Source organism: Eulemur rufifrons, chromosome 29 (assembly GCF_041146395.1).
Source record: "Eulemur rufifrons isolate Redbay chromosome 29, OSU_ERuf_1, whole genome shotgun sequence".
NCBI lineage: Eukaryota > Metazoa > Chordata > Mammalia > Primates > Lemuridae > Eulemur > Eulemur rufifrons.
In genome coordinates, this window is record NC_091011.1 from 5,827,838 (window position 1) to 5,852,553 (window position 24,716).

The window sequence follows — 24,716 nt, forward strand, 5'->3', positions numbered from 1 at the left end:
GTGTGGGTCCACAGCCGGCAGCAAGTGTGGGCGGCACAAGAATGCCAGGAAGGAGGGGCTTGACTCCAGGAGAAGGGGGCCCAGAGAACCCCAAAGGCAGACTCGGATGGCCACCATGTGTTACTGCCTCTCCAGCCTCAGAGGCTGTACCAGACTTGCATTACTTTTGTTTTCTTCCCAGCAGCACGATGCACTGGTGCTTGCTAAGGCTGCCCTGACAAAGCACCACAGACGGGGGTTGGGGGGAGCGGGGTTCAAACACCTGGAATTTATTCTCTCACAGTGCTGGAGGCTGGATGCCGGGCTCAGGTGCTGTGTCGCAGGGCCTGGTTTCCCCTGAGGCTCCTCTCCTCGGCTTGCGGACGGCTGTCTTCTCCTGTGTCCCCAGCTCCTCATCTCCTAAGGCCACTGGTCAGAATGGACATGCCTCTGCCCTAACCGTCTCGTTTTAACTTAGTAACCCCTTTACAGACCTCATCCAAACAGCGTTAGATTCTGAAGTACTGGAGGTTCAGGCTTGCTTGTATGGATTTCAGGGAACAGTTCTGCCCACAGCAACTGGTGTGCACTGCCCCAGTCTGCTGGTGAGACAACAGCCGGAGAGTTTCTGCCAAGCCAGAGTGGAAGCACAGGGTGGCACCCAGACCCTGACGCCGGGCTCCGGGCCTGCTGGGCGCCCAGGCCCTGCCAGCTCTCTGGCCAGCCGTGCATGCTTTGCCCAAAGCTGGCTGTGGCCCATGCTGCCCCAACACCGTGTGTGACCACCTTTCCTGCGTGGGTTCTGTCTGTCCTGAATTTGAATTTCACTTTGCCCCCACAATTTATGGAGCAGCTACAGCTTTGACAAAACTTCCGGGCTTGCCTCCGAAGCAGGGCCAAGCTGAGAATCCCTGTGAGATGTGCTTCCACTGTGGATGAGCAAGGGCTGCGGTTTCCCACACTGCAGTTTGTTTGTTTTTCTGTTTTTTGGTTTTTTTGTTTTGTTTTGTTTTGTTTTGAGACGGAGTCTCACTTCTTTGTTCCCTGGGCTAGAGTGCTGTGGCGTCAACCTAGCTCACAGCAACCTCAAACTCCTGGGCTAAAGCAATCCTACTGCCTCAGCCTCCCGAGTAGCTGGGACTACAGGCATGTGCCACCATGCCCGGCTAATTTATATATATATATATTTGAAATTGTCCAGCTAATTTCTTTTAAATTTTTTCTTTTTTTTTTTTTTTTTGGTAGAGACGGGGTCTCGCTCTTGCTCAGGCTGGTCTCGAACTCCTGAGCTCAAACGATCCTCCCGCCTCGGCCTCCCAGAGTGCTAGGAGCCATCATGCCCGGCCACATTGCAGTTTTAGTCCTGAAATCTGGTGTTCCCACTTCTCTTCCCCAACCCCATTTCCCCAGGTACCTCTCAGCCTTCACTTAGATCTTTTAAGCATTTATGCCTGCATGTGCATGCTTACACACACACACACACACACACACACACACGAGTGAAGCCTGTCTTGTGTCTTAGCTACTTCTGAAATGTTGGGGCTTTGGAGATAATTCATAATAAGCTTTTTTTTTTTTTTTTCCTAATAAACCCTTGTGTTTTTTTTTTTTTTTCTAAATGTTTCTCCTGAAATCAGTTATTCATGCTGTTCTAATATAATGAATTCTGTCTTAAAGCTTGCCATGTTGTCACTGCTTTCTTCCTGCTAATAGAGCTTCTGAGGAAACTGAGACCAAATATTAACCATTAACCGCAGATTGTGTTGCATACTTTCCAGGCAGAAGGACCCAGGAGACTCTGCTCCATGGCCTGGCAGCCTCTGTGTTTTGCTTAGACTCATTTTGCTCAACCCATGGAAGACTTTTTAAATTGTTTGAATAAGTTGCTGAATCAGTTAGTATGCTTTTTAAAAATTGTGACTTTTTAAAAATAACATAAAATGTACCATTCTAACCATTTTCAAATGTACAGTTCAGTAAAGGATATTCACACTGTAGTGAAACAGATCTCCAGGACTTCATCATCCTGAAAATCTGACTCTATGCTCATCACACACCTCCCTGTTGCCCTCTCCCCCCGCTTGTCTTTTTGTGACTGGCTTATTGCCCTTAGCATAATTCCTCAAGATTCATCCGTATTGTAACACATGACAATTCCTTTCCTTGTCAAGGCTGAGTAACATTCTGTTATATGTATATATCACACTTCTTCTACCCATTCATCTCTCCAGGGACATTTAAGTAGTTCCTACCTCTTGGCTGTTGTGAGTAATGCTGCAGTGAACATGGGTGTGCAAACATCTCTTTGAGATCCTGCTCGGAAGACATATCTCTCTCTTTGGAGATATGTAGGTAGAAGTGGGATTGCTGGTGAATCAGTTAATATGTCTTTACCTGCAAAAAAATTAAAAAAAAAAAAAAGGGCAGCTCAAGCTAAGCTAATTCACGAGGACATGTATAGGTTTCTGTAACTGCCACTCTAGAGGCTGGGCTGGCTCCCTTACCCAAAATCAGTCACATGTACATGTGAGCTCCTGAACCAATCACCGTGGCTGAGCGAGTGCCACACACCTGTTGGCTTAGTCCAGAATGCCCGGACCGGTCGTCAGCAAGGAGGTCAGGATTACCACATTTGAGTGAATGATCAAGGTCCATCTCCCAGACAACCAGCTGCTCCACGAACGGGAGGGGCCAGAAAGGATGCTGAGGAAGTGTGTAGCAAGGGCTGGAGCCAGGCTGCTTGGACTCGGGGCTTGGCTCTGTTGCTGGGTGATTTCAGGAACCTTGCTTAACCTCTCCGTGCCTGAGTTTCTTTACATTGAAAGGAAAGTGGTTTTGAGAGTTACACGTGCAAATACATATAAAGCATTTAGAACAATGACTGGCACTCAACAAATCTTAATTATTATAAAAATGGCCAAAATTTAAAATACAGAAGATTGCGCATTAAAATATTGATTTATGCTTTTTCAAAAATGTTGGAGAAATGTGGCAACATTAGTTTTTCTTGAAAAAAAGCAAATGTGGAATGCAGTAGGAGCTGCTTCTTGTAGACAGGCCTGGGCACACCGGGTCCCTCTGGACCCCTGTTGGGCCACACCAGGTCCTCAGCCTGTCTCTTGCTGATGTCCCCAGACCTCTGTAGATGTGTCAGCTTGGGATCCCTGATTAAGTCAAACTGGAGAGATAAAGTAACTCACACCTTCATTTTTAAAAAATCAGAAAAAAGTTAAGATTCTGTTGTGAAATAAGCCTTAAATAAAACACTTAATTTTCTACTTCAGATACTCACACAAGTGATGCAGAGCTATTTCTGTCTTCTCCCTTTTCTTAGGATATTAAATAACTGTTCATATTGGCTTTGAGAAATGTGCCCTAGGACAGCTTATAAAAGGGAGTGGCCTCCGATTTGGAGCACCTTCCCTGCTTGGGGTTCTCTGACAGTGCTGTGTCCTCTTGCTGTTCTGGTGGCTGCTGGGTGGCAGCTCCTCAGCACATGCAGGTCTAGGAGTCAGAACTTCACCGTGGTTACTTCTGTGGGTGCCCCAGAGCCCTCCGCCGTCCTCTCGGGGCGCAATCCCTGGTGCCGGCCAGGCACGACGCCTGTGACGGGCGGCCGCAGGGCTGCCTCAGATGACACGTAGAGCCATGCCCCTGGCTGACAAGGGAAGGATCATTTTCTCCTCCAGCCCCTGCAGATCAGCAGGTGCCCACGTTCCCATGTGGTGATGAAACACAGGAGTAAATAAGCCGTGGTGTTGTCTGGGAATGCTTCGGCCAGTCCGGCTGGTCTTCAAATGGTCCAGTTGTGTTGAGACACTGGGAGCAGCCGCGCGTTGGCCACTTCAGAGAAACCACCAGCACTAACTGGAAGCCTCTCTCCAAGTCCCAGTGGGCCGGCCACGAGCTGGGACACCGAGGCCCTGCCTTAAGCCTTTGCCCTGCAGTTGTGCCGTGACTCAGGTCTGACCCAGAGCCCAGGATTATGGAGGCTTCAGAGTAGCAGCTGCACCTTCAAGCAAGTTTCCTTGGCTGTGTCTCCTGCCACCTCTCAGAGGCACAAATCGAAGTGGAAGAAGGAGAGAGAAGTGAACCGCGGTGTTGTGCTGCACCAAGCACCCACACTCGGTCTGCTGTCATGGCTGCATACTGGGGAAGCTAATTTTGTAGATGTAATGAAAATTAGACCATTGATAAATATATTTTATTTTCTGAACAGTCTCAAAGCATGAGAAAGGCAATGAAGGTCTTCTTAAAATTAGGACTGTTTTAGTCCTCCCTACTGATGAGCCCTAATGGAATATATGTACCAAAATCTATTATTGGAAACAGAACCAAGAAGGGGTGTGTGTGTGTGTAGAGAGAGAGGGGGAGAGATTTATCGTAGGAATTGGCTCACATGATTACAGAAACCAAGAAGTCTGACCATCTGCCGTCCGTGAGCTGGAGACCCAGGTAAGCTGGTGATGTGATTCAGTCCGAGTGTCCGAGTCAGGATGCTCAAGAATCAAGAACTCCAATGTCCAACGGCAGGAGAAGATGGATGTCCCAGCTCAGACAGAGAACAAAGTCACCCTTCCTCTGCCTTTTTGTCCTGTTGAGACCCTGAGCAGACCGGCTGGTGCGTACACACTGGTGAGGGGTCTTCTGTGCTCAGGCCACCGACTCACATGCTGGGCTCCCCCGTGAACAGCTCACAGACACACAGAAATGTTTAAGCACCTCTCTGGGCAGCCCTTACTTAGCCCAGTCAAAGTAACACATAAATCAATTTGCTACCTGCTTGCATGTCTGTAAATCATACCTAATCCACAAATAAAGACAAAAACAAAGTCATAATTCTAACTAAAATGATACAACTGTCCTGTATACAAATGAAAATGCACGAATTCCTTCCCCGCAAGAGAATGTGAAGTCCGTCAGTGATGTTTTCTCTTGATATCCTGTGATTTAAAGTGCTATGATGTTTACAATAATTAAATACAGATATAAAGTGAATTATGTTATATGTTAAGGGATAAGAGAAGGAAACAAAAATATTTACTTAGTATATGTGTATACACACCTGAACATATTCTTAACAAAATGAGGAGGAAATGTCCATGACAGTTACAGCTCTCGTTTCTGTGACTAATCGCATCATCATGGCAGGTGTTTATGACATCTCGTTTGCTGCCATCCTGTGTTCCCTTTGCCTCCAGCCAGCACCGCAGCTGGTCACAGTTTTTCACCTGTCGGGGTGAGCCAGGCCTTCCTTCCTGAAGGGTCTGGCCCATTCTTGGTCTTGCCTGGATGGGGTTGCTGTGGCTTTCCATTGACCTTCATCACAGGGCATGGCAATGTTAACCCCCTAAGGGATCCGGTGTCCCCTGGGGGTTCAGGATCAGTGTCCCCAGCCCCACGGTAACTCCCTTTTTAGCCTGTGGATGCTGAGGCATGAGGAGCCCAAAGTGGCCGTGGCATTCTTAACCTCCAGGCCGGTGGAATCATTGTCTCCTGGTGGTGTCATTTGTTTCTCTGGAACTAAGACCTCCAGGCAGCAGAACATAAACGTCATGACAACAGGAAGCAACCGTTTTGCTAGTGGGTTGCTAGGGATAATGGTGGTGCCACTGCTGTTTCCATCCCTTGATTCCTGGACCTGTGAGTCTGGTGTCAGAGAAGCAGACCGGACGTAGGCTGGAAGCTGACTCAGTATGTGCAGCCTTCTGGGGAACCTGGCCCGGCCCCGTGAGGTGCTGCCACCGAGCTGGCTCTGTAACTGAGTCTTCAAGTGGCCATTTCACCATTCTGTCAAGCCAGCTGCCTCAGATGCTGGGGAACACGGCAAGGCCTGCGAGTTGCATGAGCACAGGCCCATTGCCACACATCTTTGGCTGTAAACTGAGTTCCTTGATCAGAAGCAATGCTGGGTGGGATACCACGTCAGTGGATAAGGCATTCTGTAAGTCCACGGATGGTAGCTTTGGCAGAAGCACATACATGTATATATGTATACTATGTGTGTGTGTATATATATATATATTTGGGAATGAAAAAGCAAGTGGCAACCTTATCTTCCCATGAACTAGTTTTCTGCAGATGGGATCCTGGGTTTTGATAACCATGCAGAAAATGTGGCCTATTAAGACATTTGATTGTGAGCACTGGGCTGGTGTTTGTGTGTCCAGTGGTGGGGGCCTTGGAACACACCCAGGGGCAGCGCTGGCTGTCGGGCAGGCTGGAGGGAAAATGTGTGCACGGAAGGCAAGATCAGGTTGGCTCGTGGAGGCGTCCAGCAGAGTTCAGGGTGGGCTCCAGCATAAAGGTGAGGGCCTGTGGGGGTCTGCACAGGACAGACTGGGAGAAAGCGGCTCTGTTGCAGTCCTGCACAGGCGTCAGGACCCAGGGACGCTCCCTGATGAGGGGCGAGACGCACACATGAGCAGTGAGCCAAGAACGGGCCACAGTGGGTAATGCAAAGAAGCAGTAAAAAAATTCCAGATCTCACAGGCACTAGGAAAAATTCAGCAGTAGAAGACAATAATCTTGAGCTGTATTTCTAGATGGAGTTGGTGCTAACAACGAGGGGAGAAAACAAGTGGCCAGGTAGCTGGGAGAGAGACAAAGCACACACAGAACAGAGCAGCCCTGTCACCAGGCCTTGGGGCCTGGCTGGGACTCGCTTGCACACTGGGCAGGGAGCCAGGCCAGCCTCGCCCCGCCCTGCCCGCCAGGCTCATTGGATCCACAGATTACACCCCCTCATCCCGCCTACAGTCCCCAGGCCTCGCTCCTCCTCCCCTGGCCTCCCCGCTCTTGGACGCTTGCAGCACAGAGATACACCTTCCTTAGGGAAGGTTCCCCAAAGCCTTAAGATTGCAGTTTCTACAGCCCCCACATAATCACATTCGTTCTTCAATTTCCAGATTTTCAAAAGATCATGACCACTCATAATTATACAGTAAGTCCTCAGTTCATGTCCTTGATGGGTTCTTGGAAACTGTTAACTTTAAGCAAAACGACAGCTATTGAAGCAGATCTGACCACAGGCTAATCGGTATAAACAAGAGCTAAGTTCCTATGGCAGATTTCTACAGAGACATCCCCAACTTCTAAATAAAGACCAAAACATTTTTAGTAATAAACAAGGGAATAAATGTGAGCTATACATACATTTAAGAAAGATCACTAGAACCAGATAATGCTTCGCCCAGTGACTCAGGTCCAGGGTCGCGGGTGGCGGGAGCCTGTCCCAGTGCGGCCCGGGGAGCCAGCCCTGGCCAGGGCACCGTCCGTCACGGGCACACTCCGTCACACACACCCCGGCACGGTCCAGACCCCGTGAACCTCACGTGCACAGCTCTGCGCTGTGGGAGGAAGTGGGGCTCCAGGAGGACCTGGCTTCTCCAGAACCTGCACTGTCCTGCCTGGGACCAGTTGTTTTTCCTCATCAGTGTCACACAGAAATGGCGCTGAACTAAACAGCCCTATCCGAGGCCCTGCTGGTTTGCCTGTGCGCTGCTGGCAGAGGAGAGCAGCCATAGCCAAACTCCCCGAGGCGGCCCGCACTCGCTGACCTTGGTCTGCCCCGGTGTCGCCCTCAGGGCAGGCACGGGCAGCGCCCTGAACGAGCCAGCGCCGTTGTTCTTGTCCCTGTTTTACAGGCGAGAAAGTCGAAACCTGCAGACGCGGTTTGCTGGAGGCCACAGTTGATTCAGCACAGTGTTACGTAATTGTTTAAATTAACACAAAAGATGAAAAATTGTGTCTTGAATCTGTTGAGTATAAAGTGAGTACATAAACATAGCGGGGTGACATATCTGATTTTCTTCACACATTTAAGAAATTTTGTTATACATTTATCCTAAAAGCTCCTAAAAAAAGAAAGACTACCCAAAAAAGCAACCAAATGTAAACCGTGGTTATCTTGAAGATGAGTGATTATTTTCATTCCGATTGTTTGTGTTTCCCTGACTTTCTATACTAAAGAAAAAGAAAATGAACTTTATTTTAAAATCCAAAATAACCCTAATAGGAAGCCCTGGTACGGTGTGGTCGCAGTGAGGGTGTCTGTAACCCAAGTGGCACTGACAGGTGGGCGTGGCTGCCCGTCCTTCTAGGAGGCGGAGGGGAAAACGGTTCTCACCTCCCCCGGGGACAGCACCCACCTCTGCAGCCCCGGGACTGACGCTGAGAACCCGAGGCTGGGCCTCGGCATCTCATGCAGGTTATTTTGGGGATTGGTGGGTTTTGCTGAGGTGAGTGTTTTCTGGCCAACAAAGCCAAGTTATTTTGGGCCACCATAATTGTGAGTTAACAGGTGGTTTGTGTGTGAAACATTTAATTTACTGGCTGTGTAGTCTGTTGACTTTGGATGAGGCTAGAGACAATTCCATACAAGTTTCTCAAAATGATGGGCCCTGGTGCTGATCTTGTCATTGTCACAGGCAGATGCACATTACCAGGGCAGGCTGGACTTCGGCAAGGAGGGCTCTAGGGAAAAACCATGGTGTGGCTTTTCGTTGTTTTTATGCTGACCACTCTGCAGTATTTGAGTAACTTCTAGGTATCGTAGCCCCCTTGTTCAGGGGAGATACACTCCAAGACACCCAGGGGATGCCTGGAACCTACATATACTATGTGTTTGCCCTGTGTTGAAATCTGATTTACAGATTAGGCACAGTAAGAGATTAACCCCACCAGTAATAAGACAGAATAAGGGTAACAACGTGCCAGCATCGTTGCTCCTGCCCTGTGGGGCCACTATTGGCACAGGGAGGGTGACTGCAACACAGCCACTGCGCTGCTGCCATGGTCGGCCTGGCAACCAAGACTGCTGCCGAGCGACTCGCAGGTGAGAGTGTAGACAGCGCGGATCCGCTGACAAAGGGCGATGCCCGTCCCTAGCAGGATGCCACGGGGTTCATCAGACTACTCAGAAGGGCGCACAGCTTAAAACGGACGAATTGTTATTTCTGGAGTTCTCCAGTTGATGTTTTCAACCTGCGATTGGTAATGGGTAGCGGAGGAGGGCGCGACCTTGGATGAAGGGGACCACCGTGACGATTCCGCAGTGTGTGTCTCAGAAGAGCGCGATACACAGGCACAGTGATGAGTCACTAAACTTCTCTCCACTCGCTTTATGATATGTTATCGTTTTGTGATTTCTAACATTATTTGGAAGGGAACTTATCTTGAAACAAGAACTTATTAGAGAATCTTTTCAATATTTTAAAAAAATATATGTTTTATTCATTAGTCCTGAACCAGGTGACAGCTTGAATAAGTCATCTTCACCATCTGTGCTATTCAATCTGTCCCGAGCTTCAGGCAATTAATACAAGTAATTAATAAGGCAAAAATAATCAAATTGGCCACCTAAACTGACAGAGCTGAGGTTGCAGGTGGAGTCACTAATGCAGAAATCTGAGACAAATCATTCTTGCAGACTCAAACTTAAACTCATTCATCGACGAGGGCCCCTTTCCCCAGGTGACTGTAGAAGCATCTGTCCATGGCTTTAGATGGCCTTTTTGACACTGGGACTTGGGAGTCTCTTTGCCGTCTCTCACCCATTTTCTGCAGCATCTTGGGATCGGTCTTGTGTCCACTCTGCAGATGTGCTACCTCCTGCCCCCGCCACCGCCCAGACTCCCGGGTCCCTGCTCTGCTCGGCTCTCCTTCCCCCAGCTTTTCCTGCCCCCCATATTATTTTTTTTCTTCTTGTTTTTGGCATATTTTACAACCATTTGGAATGTGTTTTATTTTTATAAGTCATTTCCTCACTCTGTTTTTCTGAAACAATTTCTATCATAGTTTCTGCAAGTAATTACTTCAGCTCTACTTTTATCTGGAGGAAAATGTCACTTTTAACTTTGAGGGCATTTTGGGGCAACTTCCCATGAAATGAGAGACATGTGAAAAGCATTGAGATGGGAAATGGAATCTGATCATTTAAAAAAGAGGAAAATACCCCTGCTTTTTGAGAGCCGGAACTGGATGAGAGTTTAAAACTGGTCTGTTCGTTACCTCCAGCGCCTGTTGTTGGAGACATCACTGGCTTTGAAATACGGCAGGAAACAGGTTTAGTAAGATGAGGAAAGAAAACCACATGAGGATGCAGAGCTTAGGTGTAGATGATTCTGGGCTAGGAGAGAAAGAGCCAGCCAGCCAGGGCCCCCGGGGAGGTGCTGAAGAACGCCCTCCCGCTGTGGTCCAGACTGGGAAGCACCAGCGTCACCCGGGGCCCTACCTAGCCCACAGCACCAGAAACCTGGGGGGCTGGGGGAGCTGGACAATGTCTATTTATCAAGCCCTCCGGGGGATTCCAATGCAGGCAAGTGCAAGAACCATGATTCTCAGAGAACTTAGGATGCTTATGGCCAGCTAACCAGCCAGGCCCTGTGCCTAACAGAGATATTATAGTTACTACTACTGACATCAGCCCTGTGCCCTGCTAGCTCCTCCACAAGGGCTGCCTCATTTAATCTTCACTGAGACCTTGGAGAGAGGAATCCAGTTTTATGGCTGAGGGGTTAAGAGGTGTGTGTTCACTCGGCCCCGAGGGCTTCAAGCTGAGCTGGAAGGCAGAGGGCAGGGTGGCAGAAGGCCGGTGTGGGCATGGTGAGCCCGGGTGGGGTGCGACCAGGCCGCTGGCGGGAGGGGCCTCAGCAGGCGGAGGGAGGGCTCGTGCTGCTCCCGCAGGAAGATGAGCACTTAAGGGAGGGAAGGTTTTTGAGCTTGGATAGCCCGAGACCCCCTTCTTCCACAGTTGAAAGGGGAAGGCTGTGGAAGGGAAACAGATGCTGTAAGTTAAAAGTAAGGTCCCTTTCCTTATATTTACAGCCAAATTGTTGGTTAAATGCCATGAAACCCCTTTTGCTACCAAGCATCTTGAAATTCTGAATTTTATATAATGGACATAATTTTAAATGCATAGCTGAGCTTGCAAGAGAGTAAATGAAATTGTGATGCACAGAAAATAAGGAGGAAATCATGAAATGGAAGCGTGAGGGAGAGCTGATATGCTTGGGGCTTCTGAGGAGAGTGGGGCTGGTGTGTCTGCAGGACCTGTGTCGGGGGTGGCGGGCCAGGCACCGGGCGCGCCACCGTGGCAGGGTGCACAGAACCCTCGGGGAGCAGCAGCCCCCGGCGCAGGGAGACGCCATGGGGGAAAATAATCAGATAGTCACGCATCTCCGGGCCAGTCATTCAGAAGAGAGAAAAGTTCAGCCTCAGTTCGGCTGAAGCATTGCGGCGTGTTCACGAGTCCAGACACCCATGTGGGAAGGACACACGCGTGAGTGCCAGGACGGCAACCCTGGGCTAATCAACTGCACATGCTCAGTAGCTTTCCCGATGGGAAACCTAAGCTATCAGTAAGGCAGTAAAAGGACAGAATGGGCCAAGAAAAAACTTTGTAATCTATGTTAAAAGAAAAAGCAAAAATTTCTTTTTTATCGTTTTAATATTTCTTAAAAACACCTAGTAAAATGTTGTATTGCACAAGAACAGTGACGATTTGCCACCACTGGCCTCCACTGTTTGGAGCAAGGGCTGGAGGGGCAGAGACGAAGATGAGACGCTGAGGTTGTCTGGGCGGGGTGGAGGAATTGGGGTGAGCGTGGCGCAGGGATAGGCGCCTGGGATGTCTTGCATGACAGAGTGGCATTACAGGTCACTTGTCTTCTCTGAGATACAGAAACAGATCTGCAATGTTGTCTGTCTGCGTGAAGACAGAGGTGAGGCTCTGATGTCTAGGTTCTTAGATTTTGTCAAAGAATGCTCTTTTATGTTACTGAACACTAAAAATGTTGATGATGTTGTCAAGAACACATAGTGCTCACATAGTGTACCTGCTTGAGGAGGCCTCCCTGACTGGGTGAGATGCCCTGGACCCCAGACACCCCCGTGGTCACGCAGGAGGGCACAGACTCGCCTGGTGCATGCTGTCTGCCAAGGGTTGGGCGAGAGCATGGCCTAACCCCTTTTTCTTTCTTATAATCCATAAAGGATCCATTTTAGTTCTAATTTAAATCACAGTGTGTTTCAAAAGGGATGCCTGGCAGCCTTTTGTGAGTATTGGTATTATTCAAACTAGAAAAATCTAGAAAAGGGGATAATTTTTATTTTAAGTGATGGGAAATAAAAGTATATTGATGAATGCTATTTTAAAAACCCACATTTTCCTTAAATGGTTAAGAATGAACACTAGGAGAGCTCAGATATATATGTGATGGAAAGGGGGAAGAAGGTGGAGAGGAGATCTATGCAAAAGTAGAAATAAAGACACAACTTGATCCTGACCTTGGGAACCAAGGCAAAAAGGGGTCGGAGCACACTGGATTGGAGGGCCTCATTTATTCAATAAGCCTGGTCATTTTATATCAAACTTTGATCAAGAGTAATGGCTGAATAGCACATTATAGGAAGATAAGTAAAAGTAGGCCACATACTTTGTTCTCTAGAGCTGCAGTCCCCAACCCAGGCACAGACTGGTATCAGTCCATGGCCTGTTAGGAACTGGGCCACAGAGCTCTGCCATCCCCCTGCCTCCCCACCCAGCCGCCATGCCTGGTCCGTGGAAGAACTGTCTTCCGTGAAACTTAGGAGCTGGGCTGCACAGCAGGAGGTGAGCGGTGGGCAAGCAAAGTTTCATCTGTGTTTACAGCCACTCCCCAACGCTCACATCACCTCCTGAGCTCTGCCCCACGCCACCCCAGTCCATGGAAAAATTGTTTTCCAGGGAACCGGTCCCTGGTGCCAAAAAGATCGGGGACTGCTGCTCTAGAGTTCTGATGATAAAAGAACGGAACTTGTAAGAAGCCAGCAGAGGAAACAGGCACTGTTTTTCTTAGATTGCTGTCTCACATGGCATATGACTCACTCCTGCCTCACGCCAGGCCCACAGCATTGTCAATTTGAGATTGAGTCCTTTGGCAAGCCCCTAAATGTCAGATCTTCTGAGGTGTTGATTAAATACAATTCTTGTGCTCTAATGTACTGGGCAACCTGGAGACAGGATCTCTATTTTGATGATGAAAACCAACACTTGAGCTTTGTTCTTGCCAGAGGGGCTGTCATCCAACGTCCCCCACACTTCCTGCTCCTTTCAAAGGTGAAGTCCCCGAAATGTGTAAGAAAGGACTGAAGATATTTTCTAAAGAAGTAGTTTCAAATATTTTGAAATGTCCAAACAAATGGAACCAAGATTTGTTCCATAGAACGTAGAAGAAAATCTTTTTGGCTTAGAAAAGTCTCAATGCAGATATTCTCAGTAAGATTTATATAGCATTTTTTTAGTTAAAGAACCTTAATTTGACTCTTGCCTAACATGTAATTTTTTGTGATTTTGAATGGACTTGTCCCTTTTATGAGCCTGGCAGAGTATGTTTCTGCAGCACACACCCTCAGGGATAGGTGAGATAATGTGTTGGCTGGGGCTTCTTCTGTAATATGCAAAATAGGAATAATGATATCTATACTGCAGGGGACATGTGGATTAAATAAAGAGGTAGGTAAATATTATCCATTTTAACACTGCAGAATTCAAAACCCAACTACCATTTTGTGGTTTTTAAATAATGTACTCTCTGATAGTAATTAGCCAGTAGTCTAATATAATATTTAGACTACTCCTAAATTTATGACATCAGTGTAGGGGAAGATTCCTAGTTACCTATTCGCTAAAAAAGGTGCATTAAAAACAAAATTTTGAGGTGGCTGAACTGAGTCTAAGCAGCATCAACCAAAGTCAGCATTGTTGCTTCTGAAAACAACTAGCTTCCCGATGCAAATGGAGTCCTAGCCCGAGAATGCAAATTTCCATCTCTGTCCCCATGGCTCTCTGCTTAGCCCAGTCCTGGTGTGTGTGCTGCACCCAGGGCTGCTGTCATTTCCCTTTCTGTTCCATGGTAAGAAAACGATGATGTTCACGTGTGCCAAGGAAATCTACTCCCTACCATTGCTGGCGCTCTTGTTTAAATGCTTGGAAAAAAGCCCAAGAATCACTGGACAATTTTTTTTAATGCACAAAAGAGAGACAACAAATTGATCGGAAGATTTTACTCCAAAGGAAGTAGGGTCAACTTAGGAAAGAGCACAGAACTTTAAAATAAATGTTTTTAGTCATTGCTTCAGAAAATTTCAATAGATTATCACATACATAAAACAAGAGTAGACTATTATTGAAAAATAAACATATCAAAATGTTCTTGGAAATTTAATGCATATCCTTAGAAACATACACACTTAGACATATGTAGAATTTTTAATATACACAAATGAAGAAAATCTTACTAACGTCTAGAGGTAGGTTACATATAGTTGGAAACAAATCATGCTAACATACAGGTTCTTATCTATGGGGCAACATGCTAGAAAACAGAGGAGCCAAGAATACAGTCTTGAGGAAGAAGGATTTTCATCGAATCTTGCTTTGATTTATTCATACTAATAGTCAAGGATGAAGATTATATGGAACCCTCAGACACAGAGGAGCTTTAAGAATATACCATCTTAAATTCAATTATACTCAAGAGTGTAATCCAAATAATGGAAAATAAGTCTAAGGAAGGGAAAGACATATAGTGAGTAGTTTTTGAATTTAATACAGTTTTAAAATAGAGGTTCCTATAATAGAAACACCATAATGTAAAATATATGTGAAAAATCAGGGAAATTTAGACATTTATTAGACAAGCTTCTTTAGTTCCAAGAAACAGAAATATTACTTGATCCAGTTAGGCAAAAATGGGTTTTCATGGATTTTTTTAAGCTTACATAACTAGCAGTTCTAAGAGATGAATCTTTATCATGGGCATGGTTGGGTCCAGGAGCAGAAACATTGTCTTGTAGCTGTGTTCCTCTCCAACCGGCGGATAAGCTCTTCCATGTGCTGGTTCAAATGGCTGCCATTTATCCAAAACTACCCAATCCATTTATTCCAGCCCGGTAAGACCATCTTCTCCAACAGCTCTGGCGAAAGGTCTTGAGAAGGGCTTTGGTTGGTCCAAAGCTCACCTTTGGACATATCTTCGTGTCCATGGGCTCCAATTGGCCAGATTTGGTTTCACCTTAGGCCTGTCCCTGTGGCCTGGGATAGTTAGAAGCAGATAGACTCACCCAGATAATGAGAAATAGGCATTGCCTACAAAAGGGCAGAATTCATTTAACACAAACGAGGAGAGAAAGTGCTGGCCAGGCAAAAGTGCTGGCCACTATTTCCTATATGTTTTTAAAAGAACAGCAAATTGGAACACAGCTCTGTCTTACAATGGAATAAATTGGGATTTTTCTCTGCCCAGAGACTCTAATAGACACATAAGGATTCTAGGACTAGAGTTATGATTCAGGCTGCAAAGAAATGGGGGTTGATTGATACCAAGAATATATTACTTGACTCTTAAGAGAACGCAGGTCTATTTTTAGGTCCATAAATGCTTTTCAGATCTTCCTTATCTTGCCTTGTTGAAAAGTTGTGTGTATATATGTGTCTAGTAGAGCTCTAGAGTCAGCTGGCAGTACTGTTACCTTCATCGTGCAATGTCTTTGAGGGGCCCAGGTCTATGGAGCTTTTCGACAAGCACGTTAATATAAATGGTTAAATAATGCCCATCAAACTAAAGAGGCTGTGATTTTAAAGAGGAATGAACTTTGAGGAAACTATGCCTGAGGAACCAAGTAGAGAAAAAGAGGGAAGCAAAGTTTGGGGCCGCTAGTTGGGGCAGAATCCATATAATGCTGGTGGCAGAGGATCTCTCAAAGCTAATCCTAACCCCTACCTCCGGAACATCCGCACTGCACACACATTGCATCCGTACGCGCACACACACACACACACACACACACACGGAGACACCACCACAGACACAACAAGGGACTCTAGGCATTCCAACCACTCAGCAGGATTTGGCGTTTCCCATGCAGCCTTGTGTTTCTGCTCTTTTGCCCATTTTCTATCCAGATGTCCTCCTCTATCTGCCAAAGTCATGCTTGTTTCAAGACTCGGTTCGATGGTGACCTTCCCGTCCCCTCTAATTAGAATGAGTGGCCCTGCTTCTGTATTCCTGTGGCATCCTCCACGTCCCCCACCACCTCAACTCTTCAACTGACCGACATCAATTGTGTGCGTCAGTGGGTCTAAACTGAGCATGCATCCCCCTGGGAGAACACCAGGACTTTGCAAGGGAATCCGTTTCCAGATGTTCTGCCTCCGCGTGTGTGCTCGCCTAGACCGCTGTGCCAGCGTCCTCGCAGGCCCGCCAGCGTCGTTCCAGGTCTGCTTCCCCAGTGCCAGTCTTACAGACGCCCTTCTCCTCCCTCACAAAGATGGACATGCCCCTTACCAATCAGGCATCTCAATGGGGTGCAGTTTCCTGAGGCGGACAAACCTTATTCTCAATACCAAACAAAAGGACAAATGGAAATATTGGTGTAGGTTGAGCAGTAAATAACTGTACTGACTTGGTGGCAAATTCTTTTGAACATCAGTGGTTTTCCAATGTTCTTTCCAACCAAGTGACAAAGGACCTAATTGAGTTGTCAGATTATAGATCATTAAGCATAACTTTTGTGACAGATTAATTAAATGATTTTTGACATAAATCAGAGGAAAAGTTTTTAAAACCAAATGGAATAATGTAACTATAACAAAATTCCCTTAATTTGCCTCTTTTTACTTATGTGAACAAAATTTTCTAGTGCTTGTATCTATTTGAATGAAAAATATGAATTGAATTTATTCCAAACCCTGCCTCATTCTAGCAATAAGTAATCCAGTCATTTTTAAGGAATTACTGGATAATTGAAAAAGCCTCAATTATCTCATTATGAAATACATTTCCAATGACATTTTAACTTTTTGTTTAACAAATGTCAGAGTTTCTAGAATATTAAGTTTTTCTTGGCTGTTTCCTATTAATTATCACAATGATAAGAGTATAAAAAAAGAATTTACCATGACTGCCTTATGGTGAGAGGAAATAAAAATTAAATTTTAATTTATATACAGATTTTACAAAGAGGCTTGATCAATAAAAAAAATATCTCAAACATAAAGTACATTCCATTAGAATGAGATTCTGTTGAGTAGTAGAGTGGGAGTAAGTTCAAGGAAGAAGAGACGAGCTCTGGACACTGCCTGTTAAAGGAAGAACTCGTTCACTCCTTCTTACATAGAGGGTGTGGAACATGGAAATACTATTTTATCCGTGTTACTTTGATTTTATTTTAATATAATGAAACATTTATTTTTAAAATATTAATATTTACAAGACAGCAAAACAACTAAAATTTAAATCTGTTGCAACCAGCTGAACTTGTGATGAAAATTTTCAGATGTCAGTTAAAGGGCAGGAGGTGCATGGTTGTTTGAAGTTATTTGGGGGTATATATAAAAAATTTAGTGAAATGCATCATGTCAGTTTGTATCACTAGTTCAAGAGCACTTTACCTTATTTTTCCCTTTGTTCCAAGGGCCTTGGAACATAGAGAACTAAATCAATGCAGGTTCACAATGAAGGTTGAATGTTGCTTGTTGGCCGTGAGCAGTGTTTGGAAACCGCAGGAACAGTGTGGGGTGGGGAGATGTTTTGTCTTCCTTTGAAACATTTTCTCTAGGCCATATACACTTGGTGAAACTGACTCTTGACAAATCTCCTTTCTTAACCACAAAAAAGCAATATTATAGGATATAAGATCTTAATTTATATTTAGTAAAACAACAATAAAAATGAATCCATTACAAAAGTACTTGGAAAATATTTATTTTTAGTGATGAAATTTTCTTTGCTGACTTTGTAAGAGTAAAATTCAAACAAACTTACACCAAACTGAGAATGGTTGTGTTCAACTTGAAAAACTAGTAGCCCTAAGTTAGCATTTTCTCCTTTACACTTGGGCTGGAGAATTTTCCAAAGCTCTCATTTAGATGCACATAATGGCATTTAGACCACGGGATTATATAATTTAGGTGGAGGTCAATGGAAGGGTTAATATTCTGTGCTTGGGCTCTGTGGCTGTTCATTTGGAAGAGCGTTTAATCATGAATTTATACTAAGCTTCTGCTGAAGAAAGCGTGTGTTTTTTCACATTTGCAAAAATTCTGCAACAATTTTTAGTTGAAAATATTGTTCATGCCTTAAAAGAATAGCAAAGTTGCCAGTGCATCAATTAACTCAAAAATAATGACTTACACTCTTAGGGAAGACAAAATAGCAGGAAAGATAAAGGCAATGTATTCCTTTTAAGATTCCTAATTAGTCACCAGGCAGCTGTCAGACAAAGTGTTTATATCCTACATTTTTATTTGGAATTTCAAAGGCTGATATGGTCCTAGGTCTAGAAGGGATTTTATTTTTTTACTTTATTTTTTTTTTGTTTGTTTTAATTTCAGGAAATTATGGGGGTACAAACATTTTGGTTACATGTTATGACTTTGCCACATCCCAACCATGATTTGAGACGTGCCCTTCCCCCCCACAATGCTCACTGCATCCATTAGTTGTGAGTTTACCTCCCCACCCCACCCCCACCCCCAAAGAATATTACTACTGTGTGAGTACCTTAGTGTTGATCAGTCAGTGCCAGTTTGATGGCGAGTACGTGTGGAGCCTATTCTTCCATTCTTGTGATACCTCACTTCAGAGGATGGGCTCAAGCTCTATCCAGGAAAATATAAGAGGTGCTAGATCACTGTCATTTCTTATAATTGAGTAGTATTCCATGGTATACATATACCGTATTTTATTAATCCACTCATGGATTTACCGGCCCTTGGGTGGTTTCCACATCCTTGCTATAGTGAATTGTGCTGCCACAAACATTCAAGTGCAGATGTCTTTATTATAGAATGACTTTTTTTTCCTTTGGGTAGATGCCTAATAGTGCTATTGCTGGATCAAATGGTAGTTCCACTTGTAGCTCTTTCAGGTGTCTCCAGATTCTTTTCCACAGAGGTTGCACTAATTTATAGTCCCACCAGCAGTGTAAGAGTGTTCCTATCTTTCCACATCCTCACCAGCATTTGTTGCTTTGGGATTTTTTGATAAAGACCAATCTTACTGGAGTTAGGTAATATCTCACGGTGGTTTTGATTTGCATTTCTCTAATGATTAGAGATGTTGAACATTTTTTTGTATGTTTGCTGGCCATTATTCTGTCTTCTTTTGAAAAGTTCCTGTTCATCTCCTTTGCCCATTTATTGATGGGATTGTTTGATTTTTTTCTTGTTGATTTTTTTGAGTTCTAGATAGATTCTTGTTATCAACCCTTTATCTGATGTGGAGAGGGCAAATATTTTCTCCCATTCTGTAGGCCGTCTATTCGCTCTAATGATAGTTTCCTTGGCTGTACAAAAGCTTTTTAATTTGATCAGGTCCCATTTATTTATGTTTGTAGCTGCTGTGATTGCTTCAGGGGTCTTGTTCAAAAATTCTTTGCCTAGGCCAATGTCTGAAAGAGTCTTCCCTACATTGTCTTCTAGGATTCTTAAGAAGGGGTTTTAGAGCTTACTGGAACCAACTCGCTCACTTTGCAGAAAGGGGAGAGGACTGGTCTGAGTTCAGAGGTGGGACTGGGGCCCTCATTCACTCCTCCTGCTTCTGCCGCTTCCCTTGGGTGTCAGCCTGCTCTGTGGAGCCACCGAGGGGCTGTGTGGAAGGTGGGAAATGGGACAGGACCTGGGCCCCCACCCTTGTCGCAGCAAAGCAGCTCCAAGTTTTTCTTTCATGTTCTGGGTTTCTATTTAGAATTGATGAGGAAAAAACATCTTCTGTACCATTATCTCATTCAGAAATTGTCAAAACATGTCACAGGTCATGGGGTTAGTCACTGGGACCACCAAAAGAAGAACACAGACTTGGAGTGGGGGCAGGATGAATTAGACGGGTGTGTCTGATTCCAAACAAAAGATGCTCAGACAGACAGAGCTGACTGCAGCAAGGAGTTACCAGAAATCACCAGAAATCTGAGGCTAACCAGGTTGGGGCCCCTTAGAAATATCTGTTCCTCTCTTCAAATCTGCGCTGTCTTTGACAGCTCACCCAGACCCTCTCCAGAAAGCTGCTCACCCAGCCCTGCACCCCTGGGCTGTCTCTGGTCGGCTACAGCATCCCCCACCCTGTATTCTGAGGTTCAGGCATCACTTGCAAAAGGTCTGCCCTGTCTTCCCTGTTCGGGTCCCACCCCTGTTGCAGGATGGCCTTGCACCCATGTTCCCTCTCTGCTGGGGCATTTATGCCATTGGCCTTTCCATTCCTGGGTGACTCCCCGGCCTCAACCCCTTACCTATCTGCTCAGCTCCCAGTGCAGGCACAGATGGGGTCATGGGCCGTGCCCAGGCCACACAGGCCCCTGGGAAGGTTACCCACGAGAACTGGGGGCTCGCCTGGGCAGGAGGGGAGCTCTGGTGACAGCACTCGGCATTAGGCGTTTTTCAGATGGTGCAACGTATGTGCTGAATAGATGACTTCTTGCACCATGTTGATTTAAGGTTTTGTAGTTGCCTTAATTTAGACCACTAGCTCTTAACCTTTTTCTGCCTCAAAACTTCTGAGGGATTTTTAAAAAGCCCAGATAAGCATCCCTGATCTTACAACTGGATAGAAAAGGCATAGCGGTGGGGTTGGAGTCCCCACACCACTGATGCAGTCCGTGCCTCCAGGGGATGTGTGCCAGGCTAGCATCCTGACCCGGTGGTCCCACGGCCTTTACAGGGCGGGTGAGAGGATGGCTGGGGGCAGAGTTTTTAAGGCTGCCTCACACGTGAGTGATGCCTACTGGAGAGGTGAGCTCGAGAGCCAGGCCGGACCAAGCATGTATTTGGTACCTGTGCCAACACCTCCCTCGGATCACCTGCCCCACTCTACCTCTGGCAGCGCACCTAGAGTTGGCAGTGCTGTGAGCCACTGTCATTCTTTGTGTACATGTCTGTCACCTCCAAAACTGTGAGTCGCCTTAGGGCCCAGACACTTGGACTGGAAGTCTGTGTCCCCAGGTCCAGTGCCGGGGCCCTTTCCATCAGGGCACACACTGCCTGTGGGCGACATTGTTCCGCCACCTGCCAGGGCACAGCCAGTAGAGCACCGTGCCGGGCTTCAGATCCAGGTCTCTGTGACCCGAACGCCGTGTTATCTTTTTCACTGCATCATGCTGTTTATATACAACACAGATAAAAAAAAAAGATGTTGGTGTTATTGTTCAGCGATGGTGGCACAAGGGAAGGCGAGAGAGGAACGGCAGCAGCATGGAGTGGCCTGAGGCAGCAGCGGTGGCGGCCGTGCGTGAGCAGGTGTCTGCGGTGGCGGCCGTGCGTGAGGGACGACGGCACGGCGGTGTGCAGGCTGCAGGGAGAGGGCAGTCGGCGGCCCTCCGGGTGTGGCAGCTTATCAGCAAACCTTTGGCAGAAGGAGTTTGGCTGCACAGGCAGTGTTTCTTCTCCGTATTTGTCCGTTAATTAAGAGTCTCCCAGCAAAAGCTAGGGAGGAAGCTAGAAGAGGTTACTGTTGACGAGAGTCGCTGCATTCAGTATGTCACCTGTGCATCTGTGCTTGTCTAAACAACTGCTCTTTTCCTGCTGTTCTTTACTGTGAGCTCTCTTGTGAAACGTGCATTCTTTAAAACTTTTGTTCTTTTGTTTGTTTTATCGTTCAGGATCTCAACTAAACCAAAACCGAAGAAAGAAGGGATTTTCTTTTGGTTTTGTTAATTGTGTGTTGTTAGTCTGCCGTCCAGTTAGAACTTTGGTGACGTTGAGTGCAGTTATGATGTCACTTCGCAGTCAGGGCGTGCTTATGTGGAGTGTGCACATGGAGATGTCTGTGGGCCTTTATTTACTTTAGGTGTCCAGTGACTACTCCACAGAGGAGTGACTCTAAAACAGAATACACTGGAACGACAACAAAACACAGTCCTTGCTTTCTAGACTGTCACCAACAGTGCGTAGATCATATGTTTTCAAGTGTCTTGAAGTTTAAAATCTATTTCTACATTAAAAAACAACAACTCTGGTGTACATCTGGTCTAGAGTTGTGTATTTTTGTCCTTTGAACTCCAGCTCTATGCATAGAGCTTTCTGTGATTTTAGAATCTGGAAGCTCAGAAAAAAAAAAATAACCTATGGCTGCACACTACTTACACTAACGCACCTCCCGGTAGCCCGGGACGAGCAGGGCGGCCGCAGCCTTCCCCGGCACGGACGCTGAGGTTTGGCAGAGTTGGCTTTGACGGTGAGTCCCGGCTCCGGGCACCTCACTGTCCTGCCGCAGCAAACCGTGTTCGGTGCTCCGGAGCCCGATGACCCCAGCCGGGGCTCTCGTCTCCCGGGTGGGAGTTAAGGGGAGTCAGAAGCTGAAGAGGAAGGTTTGATTTCAAATGGAACCAAAATTTTTGTCAGAGTTTTCCAAACCAGGATTATTTATTTCTAAGTTTGTTTATTTGTCTAACAACTCTGTTCTTAACGTTTTTTTAAAAGATCTCATTTTAAAACAAGTTCAATTAAACCAAAAGTCAGACTAAAACAAGTACATTTATCATTAGTCCGAATTTTTAAATGTGTTTGCCCATAGTCACGGGTAGAGAGGATGCAACTTTTATGGGCCAAAGAATCAAACACCAATGATTGAGGGAAAGTTTCGCTCTCAGTCACACAGACACTTATGGCTCCTTCTGAGTGACAAGGCCCCGGGAGGAAGCAGCTGTGTTCAAACGAGGGTCTTCCCGTGTTTTGAGCACCCTGAACCCCGAGTTTCAGAGGAGTCAGATGCGCCAATGTTGCGCTTGTCGGACAGGGTGGAACCGAGTGGTCTGGGCTGACCTGTCCTTGCCGTGTTTTGTGCAGTGAGCCTGCCCCTGGGGCCCGGCAGTCCCTGCAGCGAGGATGGAGCCCCGCAGGTGCTGTCCGAGGCCGAGGAGACAGTGTCTGTCGGCAGCTGCTTTGCGTCAGAAGACACAACCGAGGACTCGGGGGTGATGAGCTCGCCCTCCGACATCGTCTCTCTGGATTCGCAGCATGACAGCATGAAGTCCAAAGACAAGTGGGCCACCGACCAGGAGGACTGCAGTGACCAGGACCTCGCTGGAACCCCGGAACTGGGTCCCCAAAAGAGCCCTTCCTGGGAGAGGAATGGCTGCGGGAACTTGCACCTGAGGTGAGTCGTGGGGCTGGTGGTAAGGGAAGTCACAGCCACACCCGTCTCTCAGGGTCCCCTGTGCACCAGGAGCCCCCACAGACGTCACCACACTCTGCTGTGGGGGTTGTCATCCACAGTCTTGTCTGCACACTGTTTTCAGATAGCCGGATAGTTATAGAAACTATGCACTAGTCATAGCGTCTTACTTGTTTTGACACTTTATATAAATGGTGCCATACTCTTAGTATCCTTTTCTACTCAACATTAACGTTTCTAAGGTTGATCCATGACGACACATGTGTTGTTCATTCATTTGTTTATCCATTTTCCTCTTAATGGATACTTAAGCTGTTCCAGTTTTTTGGGACTAGAAACAATGAGCAGGTTGTACATGTCTCTATTTACATGTAGAGAGCTTTCTAGAAGAGAAATTATCAGACGTCAGAAAGATACATCTTCAACTTTGTGGAATATTGACAAATTGCTCTACAAAATGCTTGTCCAGTTGACAGCCCCCTGGCTGGTGTCTGCAACGTCCTTTCGTTCCACATCTGTGCCCGTGTTGAAGATTAGTAGGCCTCTTAAGCTTTGCCAGTCATGTTGGCATCAAATGGTATCTCACGTGGCTTTAATTTACAGTCCTCTGATAGTTAGGACGAGCATCTTGTCTTATGTTTATCAGCAACTTGTGTCTTCTCTTTTATGTGTTGCCTCTTTGTAGCCTTTGCTGTCATTTGCGTATGGAGAGTCTCTAAGTCTGTGGCTTGAATTTAACTTTGTTTTCTTTTATTGTACAATGATTGTCTTTTAATTTAATATCATTGAATGTGTCCTTTTTCTCCTAAATGTATGTGATGCATATCTAGGAGATCCTTCCCATCCTCTAAGGGACTAAAGATAGTCTGAATGTCCCGTGCAACTTTTAGTGTTGCTTTCTAACATTTGGACTCTGCTCTACCTGGGGTTTATTTTGGGTGTTGCGTGAAGAAGGAATCTCTTTTTTTCCTACTGATTCCTACTTCCACTTTGGTCATATATCCAGTTTCTTATGTGCGCTGGTCCGTTTAAGCGTTCTTTCCAGAGCACCGGTTACTCGTCCGTCTCAGTCCAGCCCACACTGTCGTGATTCCTGTCATTCACTCTTACATGGAAAGGCGTGTTCAGTCTCTTTAGCCGTTAATTATTTGTACCTTTTAGATAACTCTAAGAACTAATCAAATGGCATTATGGAAATGTTAATCGAAATAAGGTAAAATGATTAAAGAATTAGTTCACAGGTCAGTCACCAAAATGAATGCTTTTATATTTTTCATGTTTTGTTCCAACCCTGTCCATATGAACATACAGCTCTTTATCTGGTAAATGCAGTGTCAAGAATATTTTATTTAGATTTTTTGTTACTAACATTTTATCATGAGCACTTCCCCATGTTGTATGTACACTCCCTAATAATTTTAAAGTATAGCTCTTCAATTCTAAGGACAACTCCAAGGCCAAGTTTATATTTCGTCAGAAAGAAAATTAGAAGGCAGCAATTGGTCCCTTTCTGCCTCCATCCCACATAAGATGCGTTTAGCTGGGGTTGGCCTGTGTTGTTTGCATCTGTGAGAGCAGAGAAAAATTATG

General features: G+C 45.8%; 1 protein-coding gene across 3 annotated transcripts in view; it reads left to right on the forward strand.

The window, feature by feature from the left end:
- COBL (cordon-bleu WH2 repeat protein) overlaps window positions 1–24,716 on the forward strand; it is a 278,439-nt gene that overhangs the window by 223,523 nt on the left and 30,200 nt on the right. For all 3 annotated transcript variants that reach the window (XM_069461255.1, XM_069461256.1, XM_069461257.1), the window contains one exon: window positions 22,799–23,108. In XM_069461255.1, the coding sequence (XP_069317356.1) occupies window positions 22,799–23,108 (310 nt within the window). The remainder of the gene's footprint in view (window positions 1–22,798; window positions 23,109–24,716) is intronic.